General features: G+C 34.5%; 1 protein-coding gene across 6 annotated transcripts in view; it reads right to left on the reverse strand.

Annotated features, from left to right (window-relative positions):
• Gosr1 (golgi SNAP receptor complex member 1) overlaps positions 1-10,435 on the reverse strand; it is a 58,441-nt gene that overhangs the window by 47,200 nt on the left and 806 nt on the right. For 4 of the 6 annotated variants that reach the window (XM_048793422.1, XM_048793420.1, XM_015501039.2 and 1 more), the window contains exons 2-4: positions 8,545-8,665; positions 3,320-3,407; positions 2,905-3,012 (exon numbers count right to left, since the gene is read on the reverse strand). In XM_048793422.1, the coding sequence (XP_048649379.1) occupies positions 2,905-3,012; positions 3,320-3,407; positions 8,545-8,665 (317 nt within the window). The remainder of the gene's footprint in view (positions 1-2,904; positions 3,013-3,319; positions 3,408-8,544; positions 8,666-10,435) is intronic. The other 2 variants (XM_015501040.2, XM_048793400.1) reach the window with 1 other exon arrangement.

The following is a 10,435-nucleotide window of genomic DNA, read 5'->3' on the forward strand; positions in this document are numbered from 1 at the left end:
ATTCAATTTGTCTGTTGATTTCTTCTCCCGGCCCCCCCCCACCGCCACCGCCAGCATAGGGGATTGAACCTGCAGGCACTCACTGTGAAGCTATGTACCCAGCCCTTTTTAATCTTTTAAAAATTTAAACATGGGTGTGGTGCTGCATACCTGTAATTCTAGGGGCTCAGGAGGCTGAGGCAGGAGGATTGCAAGTTGAATGCCAGCCTCAGCAGAAAGGCCCTAAGCAAATCAGTGAGACCCTGTCTCTAAATAAAATACATAAAAGGGTTGGGGATATGGCTCAGTGGTTAAGCACACATGGGTTCAATGCTGATATCAAAATTAATTAATTAGATTATATTAATAAATTGAAACAGGGTCTTGCTAAGTTGCTGAGACTGGCCCTAACCTTGCACTCCCCTTGTCTTAGTCTCTCAAGTTGCTGGGATTACAGGTGTGCAACACTGTGCCTGGCTTGCTTTCATATTTTGCTAAAGAAATCATACTATACATTCTGATGCACACTCTATTTTTTATAGATCATAAAATGTCAAGCAATCTTTCCATACCAGCAAATGGAAATCTACATTACTTTCTTCCTTTATTTTTACTTTTATTTCTGGTGGTGTACAAGACTGAACCCAGGGTTTCATGCATGATAGGCAGGTGTTCGGTAGATACATCCTAAATGTATCTACAACCTACATCACTCTTTTTAATAGTTGCATAGAATATTATGACTCTATCATAATTTAATAAATTCACTACTGATAAACATTCTAGTTGTTTTCATTATTTTCTATTAAAAATGCTGCAATAGGGGCTAGGAATGTACTCAGTGTGGTAGGGTACTAACCTACCTGTATGTGAGGCACCGGGTTCAATTGTCAGCACAATATATACAAACACACACACACAAAAGCTGCAATAATCATTCCTGTACATATATTTTGTTGAATAGATGGGCAGACATATGATTGTAATCCCAGTTACTTGGGAGGCTGAAGCAGGAGAATGACAAGTTCAAGTCCAGCCTGGGCAATTTATTGAGAGCCTGTCTCAAAATAAAATTAAAAAGAAAAAAAAAAAAAAAGCTGGGAATGAAGCTCAGTGGTAGAANCTTTTTTTTTTTTTTTATTTATTTTTAGTTCTCAGCGGACACAACATCTTTGTTGGTATGTGGTGCTGAGGATCGAACCCGGGCCGCACGCATGCCAGGCGAGCGCGCTACCGCTTGAGCCACATCCCCAGCCCCGTTAACTATTCTAACTTTTTAATAAGTTTTAGTATCTGGTAAAATTAGCCACTGCTTATCTTTATTTTTAGAAGATAAACTTTATTGAGCTTTACTTTTCTTAGTTATTCTTGTATGTGTATGATTCCAAATGAACTTTTGGGTCATTATGTCATGAAAAGAATGAAACAAACATGAAAAAACCCTGCTACTTCCATTGGGATGACATTCAATTTATAAGGCGATTTAGAGGGAAATTTTCCCATCCAAAAGCAAAATAATTCTTTCCTCTGCTTACATTTTCTTCTATGTCCCTCAGTATACAAGTTATACATAAAGAATTTTATAGTTTCATCATTATATATACAGGTTTTTTTGTGTGTTTGTGTTCATTTTTTTTTTTTGGGGGGGGGGAGGTGGTGGTGGTGCTGGGAATTGACTGCAGCCCCTTCCATTATATTTCTAATAGGTGACTCTATGTAGAAAAACTGCTTGGTTTTATATACTAATTTTATAGTCTATCATTTTTTTTAATCTACCATCTTACTGAATTAAATGTTTCTAACATTTTTCAGTTAATTTTCTTGGTTATAGAGACATATAATCTTATCCTATCACAAGAAAGGAATTTTGTCTCTTATTTTCTAATATTGATTTCAGATTTCTTTTTACTAATTGCCTACCCAAACTTCTAAAACAATATTACACATTTTTGGTGCACATAGGTATACTTGTTTTGTTTTTATCTACAGTGCTTTACCATTAACTCCAATGCTGATTTTTAATCTGAGAGTCACATTTCTGCATTAGGTGAACAATTTTTCTATTCCTATTGTTTTGTGTATGATGCTGGGGAGCAAACCCAAGGGCCTTATGCATGCTAAGCACACACTCTACCACTGAGCTACACTCTAGTTCTATTCTGGTTTTTAAAAAGAGTTTTTAAAATTAGAAATGGTAGCTGAATTTTATCAATATTTACAATGTTTGGCTGGATGTGGTGGTGAACGCCTCTAATTAATCCTAGGAATTTGGGAAAGAAACTGAATCAGGAAGACAGCAAGTTCAAGGCCAGCGTCAGAAACTTAACAAGACCTTATCTCAAAAGAAAAAATGAAAAAGGGCTGAGGATGCAATTGAATAGTAGAGTGTCTGTGGGGTCAATCCCCAGTACTGGGGGAGGGGAAAAAAAAAGCCCTTCTTTCAAGTACTACATTTTTAATACCCCCATATAAGTCTTTGCATTTATTTGCTTTTATTGAATACTTCTAACATTTTCCCAACCAATACACTATTTATAGTAAATTACTCTCCCTTCCATATTATCTTGAAAGCCTGATAAAAGTGTAATCTAAATCACCATATTATTGTTGATGCATGAATATTGGCTATTTTCTGTTACAGCTAGCTGACAGGTCTTCTGGAAGTGTATGTACCAAGTGATAAGCATTCAACTTCATCAGGAAAAAGCAAGATATATTAAGTATTTCCCAAATTTTACACTACTGACCAAAAAAGAAAAAAAATAAATAAAAAATGAATTTCTATATAGTATATCATTTATCTTCTCAGAAGAATTTTCTCTTTATTCTTTTAAAAACATATGTACCTACCCTATTAAATGATTAAAAAACAAATCAAACAAAACTCTTGTGATAATGTAAAAAATTTCAAGCTCAATATATTACCTGTAATATGTCTCTATGTCGCTGTAACGTATGCATGAGTGCTGCATTCAAGGAGGGGACACCTGCACTGTTGGTATATTCTGCCATTTTATCATTTACCCCTGTAAGCTAAAAAGAAAAAATACATTTAAAACAAAATTTAGAAAGCACTATATGCAGCGAAAAGCAAATTATTTCTATATATATATGTATGCCCTTTTGACTGATAGCAAAACAAAACCCATTCAGCATTTTCCGCCAAGTAATTCACAGAGGCTAAAATAATACCCATTTTGGGGATGGCTGTCATCAAATTCAAGTGGCAGGGGGAGGAACACATCTTAAATGAATGTATGATTTCAATAAATACGTCTGCAACAATTTAACATAGTACCATACATAACAAGTACACAATTAATTAACAGAAAGCACTTACCCTTGCCAAAAGTTGTTCAATCTCAATTGCCATTGTCTCAAACATTCTGTCTTGGCTTGATCCATTTAAAAGGGGTGTTGTGTCAGAACTAAAGAAAAGTTCAATTAAAAGAATCCATTACTCAATTCTAGTCCTTTAAAACATACCTAATAAGGTAATTATTTTTTATGGATTTTTTTAACTTTATTTTATTTATTTATTTTTATTTGGAGCTGAGGATTGAACTCAGTGCCTCACATGTACAAGGCAAGTGCTCTACTACTAAGCCACAATCCCTACCCAAGGTAATTATTCTTAAAGAGGTCAAAAACAGGGCTGGAGTTGTAGCTCAGTGGTACAGCGCTTACCTAGCACATGTGAGGCACTGGGTTTGATCCTCAGTACCACATAAAAATAAATAAATAAAATAAAGGTATTGTGTCCATCTACAACTATAAATAATAATAATAAATATTTTAAAAAGAGGTCAAACAGGGCTGGGGCTGTAGCTCAGTGGCAGAGCTCTTGCCTAGCATGTGTGAGGCATTGGGTTTGATCCTTAGCACCACATAAAAATAAATAAAATAAAAGCATTCTGTCCATCTACAACTATAAAAAAAAAAGAGGTCAAGCATACTCCTGAAACATTCCCTCTATTTCTTTAAAGTTATGATATTTATAGTTTTCCTATAAAGATCACCATATGTCCTACAATATTAAATTCAGCATAAAAATAATAAAATATAAAATTTTCCAAGCTTTAATAATCTACTCTTAATAATGGAAAGAAATTCCAAATGCTTGTTTACTGTCTCCCAAGTGGTAGAAATTAAGCTATGGCAGCATTCAATTAAAAATTTTAAAAAATATTTGCTTTTTTTATTTTTAGTTACAGGTGGACACAATATCTTTATTTTATTTTTATGTGGTGCTGAGGATCGAACCCAGAGCCTCACACATGCTAGGCGAGCACTCTACCTCTTGAGCCACAACCTCATCCCCCCAATTAAATTTTTAATTTGATTATGTGAAAGAAAACTGTAGAACTGTTGAATTTCTTATAAGAGAAGTCATTGAAATGTATTATGTATTATGCTATGAGGCTTGAGAAATAATCTTTTAAGTTTTTACCTTCCAAAATTATGGTTTCCTAGGCCTTACATTCTCTCTCTCTTTTTTTCTTTTTTGTACTAGGGATTGAACCCAGGGGTACTTAATCACTGAGCCACATCCATAGCTCTTTTTATTTTGAGATAGGGTCTTGATAAGTTGCTTAGGGCCTCACTAAGTCACTAAGGCTGGCCTAGAACTTGAGATTCTCCTGCCTCAGCTTCCCAAGATGCTGGGATTACAAGGGTGTGCCCCATGCCCAGAGGTCTCTTATTTTCTTGACTCTTGCCAAGAAAAAATAAGATTGAGATTTAAATGATCCAGAATGAATAACTAGCTATTGAATAATCAGGAACTAGCTTTCAGCCTATAGAATGCCATGTCTGGCATATTTATGCACTAATCCTCTACATTTCCACTGGTTACATGCAATCATTTAATTTTATTTTGCAAAAATGTATTCAACTATCTCTTTATATCTGAATAGTCAGTCAAAATCTAACTTTAAGTGAAATATATGTTTGAAAGGCTCAAATTCTAAAATTGCATGTCCTGAAAGTTTCTTTTGCCTCTTTTTGAAAAATCACTATCTTTCATTAGGTCCCCAATTTTTACCGTATGGGCAGATTAATACAAATTGGAAATACTCTGGACACAGAAAAATGCCCAGGCATTGACTATGCTCTCCAATCTTACTGAAGACTTTGTCCTACCTAACAGTGCTTGGGTATGGCAAATAAAACAGATTACATCATTATTTCAACATTCAAAAAGTCCCTTAGGTACAGAAAATAGTTAATAAGCATTTTAATTTTAAGATGTTTAACTAGGTCTAAAGTTTTTATTACTTCTTGGAATATTCTAATTTATTTGCCCTAAAACATGATATCAAAATATCTAATTTTTTTTTTGGAGTTAGTACCAGGGATTGAACTCAGGGGCACTTGAACTACATCCCAGCCTTTTTGTATTTTATTTAGAGACAGAGTCTCACTGAGTTGCCTAGCACCTTGATTTTTGCTGAGTCTGGTTTTGAACTCACAATCCTCTAGCCTCAGCCTCTGAAGCCACTGGGATTACAGTGTACAGGGCTCTAATTCTTTATAATGTGTCAGAGCCAAGCCAAGAGGTTTAATCTCCTAGGATGTGCTCAAGAAAAATGCTCTGTATACTATTAATATAGGTCCTCCCCTATCAGATAAATAAAAAGGAACAATGGGCCAATAGAAAGTTAGGTTTAGGGAAGAAACTGCCTCTGGCTTATTCATATATCTTTGCCTATCTCCTGGACATGGTAGATGCTCATTAAATTATTCATTGAATGAATGAATAACACCAATCTCTTGCTACTGGTTATTTCATATTCACTATTCTCAGGACTGTATTTGAGTCCAGGGAAATGGTCAAGAAAAATTCCACATTGCTGAGTTTAATTATTGTGACATGTAGCATGTACATTAGATTTTGATGCTCACAACCTTAGGATTTTTATTTAAAGGGGCAGTTAAGCCAAAGTAATTCTACAAAGTTAGTCCCAATTTGTAGTAGAATTTCTTTGGGAATGTTTTGAGGATAATTTTTCCTTTAAAGGAGGTTAACAAAAGTATGATACTTAAGAAGAACAGAAAACACAGAAAAAGCATGGGTATGGCAAATAAAACATAGTATCTTTAAAAAAAATTTTTTTTTAGTTGTAGATGGACATAATACCTTTATTTTATTTATTTTTTTTTTACATGTGTTGCTGAGGACTGAAACCAGTCACTCCCATGTGCTAAGGAAGTGATCTGCCACTGAGCTACAACTCCATCCCCAAACAGTATCTTTAAACAAAGACAAGTTTTAAAATTGTACACTTGCTACTGGTTATTTCATATTCACTATTCTCAGGACTGTATTTGAGACTTAAATTCCATAAAAATGTCTTCCAACCATATAATAAATTTACTTATAAAAAAGAACATTTCTGGGGCTGGGGCTCAGTGGTAGCACACATGCCTGGCATGTGTGAGACACTGGGTTCGATTCTCAGCATTGCATATAAATAAATAAAATAAAAGTCTATCAACAATTAAAAAAAATTTTTTAAAAAAGAACATTTCTCATTCTCATTATTTGCTAAATGCAATGAAGGTCAGCCCAGAGCAATGCACTGCAATGAAGTGCATGTGACATGCTACCAACTTATTTTGAGGTCCCAGAGTCAATTGCTACCTTTGCAACCTAGATGCCCTTACTAAAAAGAAATAACACTCTTGCTACAACATTAACATGAGCCTTTAGTTGAAATGCGCATAATGTAGTAGGTGGGCTATTTTAGAGTGTAGTGGGCTCTAGAGATAGAAAGATATAGGTTCAAATTCAAGTTAGGTTTTTGTTGTTTGTATTTTTTTAACTGAAAAATATCCCACCTACCACCAATCTTTGAAAAAGGCATGAAAATAAGAGTTAATCAACAACAACTCTGCCACCAACTATTTCATTGCTAGGGTATATAGAAACATTCTACATTAAAAAAAGAAAAAGAAAATATTCCCAGTATTTATATAAAGCTCTTAGAACAGTACTTAAAATATGATGAACACTCTTGTCAGCTATTAAAATTATTATCGGGGGCTGGGGTTGTGGCTTCGTGGTAGAGCTCGCCTAGCACAGGTGAGGCACTGGGTTCAATCCTAAGCACTACATAAAAATAAATGACTAAAAATAAAGGCATTATGTCTACATACAACTAAAAAAAAAATTTTTAAATTATTATTAATTAACAAAAATTAGAGCTGGGTGCAATGGTGCACGCCTATAATCCTAGTGGCTCACGAGGCTGAGGCAGGAGGATTGAGAGTTCAACACCAGCCTCAACAACTGTGAGACACTAAACAACTCAATGAGACCCCGTCTCTAAATAAAATACAAAATAGGGCTGGAGATGTGGCTCAGTGGTAGAGTGCCCCTGAGTTCATTCCCCCGTACAAAAACAAAAACAACAAAAATTTAGAAACAACGTCTATCTATTGAATGTTAAACCCTGATACAGTCATTCAGTGTAGTACTACATAGAGTAAATGAAAATACCAGTTAAATGTATCCAGTTGAATCTCAAAGTTAATGTTAAACAAAAATGTTGCAAAATAATTATTGAGGTATATTATGAATATCCTAAGAATAAACACATGTAATAAAAATACACATATGGTAAGATATACACACATACATATGAGAATGGGATGCCATCAGGGGCTTCAGATGAATCCGTTACGGTCATTTCTTAAAATGGGAGACAGATACATACAAGTCCTTTACATCATTCTTTACACTTTTCTAGGTGTCTTAGATATTTCCTAGTATTTTTGTGAAACAAGTAGATGACTTTAAGTGAGCATAAGATTCCAATAAAAGAATATACTTTCCGTAAGTTCAACATAGTAATATGCTAGTTTCTCAAAAAAGTACCAAAAACAAAAATAGCTTTGATGATTAATAGTGAGGATACACTGTACTAGATTTACTACAAAAGTATAAACACCAGAAGAGCAGTATGTATAGTTTGCATTTGAGTATTTTCTCAGATCCTTTTAGCAATTAGAAAACAAAAGATACCATGTGGGCAAATTAGCCATATTTCTGTATACTGGTTGAGCTAGGAACTCCTCTTTCTTTCTCTCTTTTTTGGTGGTATTGGGGATGAAACCCAGGGCCAGGCACATGCTAGGCAAGCACTCTACTCCAAGCTACATTCCCAGCCCCACAACTCTTATTTTTCATCTTGTTTGTTTGTTTTGTTTTTTGTGGTGCTGGGGGCTGAAACCAGAGCCTAATACATGTTAGGTAAGTGCTCTGCCATTGAGCTACTTCTCCAGCCCTGGGACTCTTATTTTTGATACAGACTTATTCTTAAACTCTAGTAGTTTCCTCCTGAGACCATAACAAACTTTGCCTAAGGATCCCAAATAAATGGAAGTTTTAGGAATTAGAAAAAATTGTAATAAGTCACTAAAAAATAAAATAATTGTGGTAAAGAAAATAAAACATCAATAATTTGCCAATAAGTTATAAAAGTTATATATTTTAGTGTTTTTTTTTTAATTCTCTAAAAACATTATATAATTTAAGGCATAAGAGACAGAATCTGGTAGTACCTATACCTGTCGCGTCTTCCATCTCGTGTGCTGCTGTGACTGTAACTCGTACATAGTTTACTGAAGGAAACTAGTTTCAGGTCAAGTTCATTTTCCAACTGTCGAGCCTGTTTCCTGAGATCTTTAACAAAATTATAAAAGCAAATAATTAGACCCAAAGATTCTATCAGTAAGCATGAAAATCACAAGACTATTCTGAAGAAAGCAAACTATAAATGATCATTATTAATCTTTGATCCAGTTCCTTCCCATAAAGAAAAGTGTTAAGGAAACCAAAGACTTACCCAAGAAAGTAAATTAATCATTAATTTAAATTTCAGATGGGACAGAAAGGGAAGTAGCAGTGGGAGAGGCAAACATTCAGCTTTATTCCAAAGACAGCTAGATGACAAATGTTCTAAACATTCCTAACATTTCTACAGCAGTAACTAAAATTCTGTAATTCAGGGCTGGGGATGTAGCTTAGTGGCAGAGTGCTTGCCTAGCATGCACAAGGCCCTGAGTTTATTCCCCAACACAGCAATAAAACAAAATAAAATAGAAGAGACTACAAATCACAAAGAAAATGAATGTTTTATGATCAGGATCACATCAATTTACTAGCTAACTTTATATGAGAAAGAAGCTATCATCATTTTTGATAGGAAGTTTGCTATCTTTTTATGTTGTAAAGCTTTGTCAAGCTTATGAAATTCTTTTCTTAATAGTAAAATACTTAGCAATTGAACATAAAGAAAAATATTGCAATTAATAAAAATTGTCTTTTCATAAACTTACTGAAAAATTTCAGAGGTGAAACTAACCATGTGCTACTAACAAGGTCAAATATGAATATGACAGGGCAAAAAAACACATATTTTAAAAGCAGAAGCAAGCAAGCAGAGAAATTGGTATAGTAGTTTAGCATTTTAAGGGGCTGAGTGTGAGAAGCTACATCTGGAAATCCACACATCTATATCTGAGTACTCTTCTCATGATGAAGTACTCTTATTCATGAAGATTAAAATAAAAGGATTGAAATATAGGAAATATGGTATAAGAATGTCTCAGTGATAAGGAATACAAAACAGTATTTCAAATACTTTGCAACCACCAGAAGTAGGAAGCAGAGTAAGATAGTAGAACATATTTTCCCAGACAAAATCCCAGTTTGAATCTTGGCTGTTACTCGTTGGCACTAAGATTTATTTGCAAGCTACTTAATCTATAAATATTTTTAAAAACCTCTATCTTCAGGAAATTTTTATGCATTAGAAAAAGCAAAAGCTTAAAGCCATGGACCACAGTATTTTGTCAATAATGAACTGCTATCATTATTATAGCATGGTGCTTCAAAAAAGCACAGCCTGATGACTAGTATTAAAGATACCAGGAAACACTTGTACATAATTTAAAAATATTTTCTAGCTAGTACACACATTTCATATGGGCAATTCAAACTATAAGTATGCTCCTCTTTTAGTAATTGTCTTTTCTAACAGAAACATCAAGTAAAAGCACTTTGAAAATAAGTCAAGACAAGTATGTACAAACATAAAATTCAGTTTCTTAGATCAACTTGCTGACGGTGACATTGTCATGGTTTCCAGAGGCTTCGATGGGTAGGTAACAAGAGGACGCAGCTCAAAAGGGTAAGAGGGATTTGGAAAGCAGTTTCTATGTTCCAGCAAGGAAAGAGGCAGTTGAAAGAAAAAGATGAGACTTCTTCCATCTTTGCTGTTCATCATGGTCCAGGAATGAATTTTATAGGACCTCACTTGATTGGACCATATATTCAGGAATTAAATAAATGCACTTGTCAATCACAGTAAGTTTTTTAGTTTCTTTCTTTCTTCCCCCCCCCCCCCCCCAGAGAGTACAGATCGAAGATCTCACTTCCCAACAGCTTCTT

Source organism: Marmota marmota, unplaced genomic scaffold (genome assembly GCF_001458135.2).
Source record: "Marmota marmota marmota unplaced genomic scaffold, marMar, whole genome shotgun sequence".
NCBI classification, from domain to species: Eukaryota; Metazoa; Chordata; class Mammalia; order Rodentia; family Sciuridae; genus Marmota; species Marmota marmota.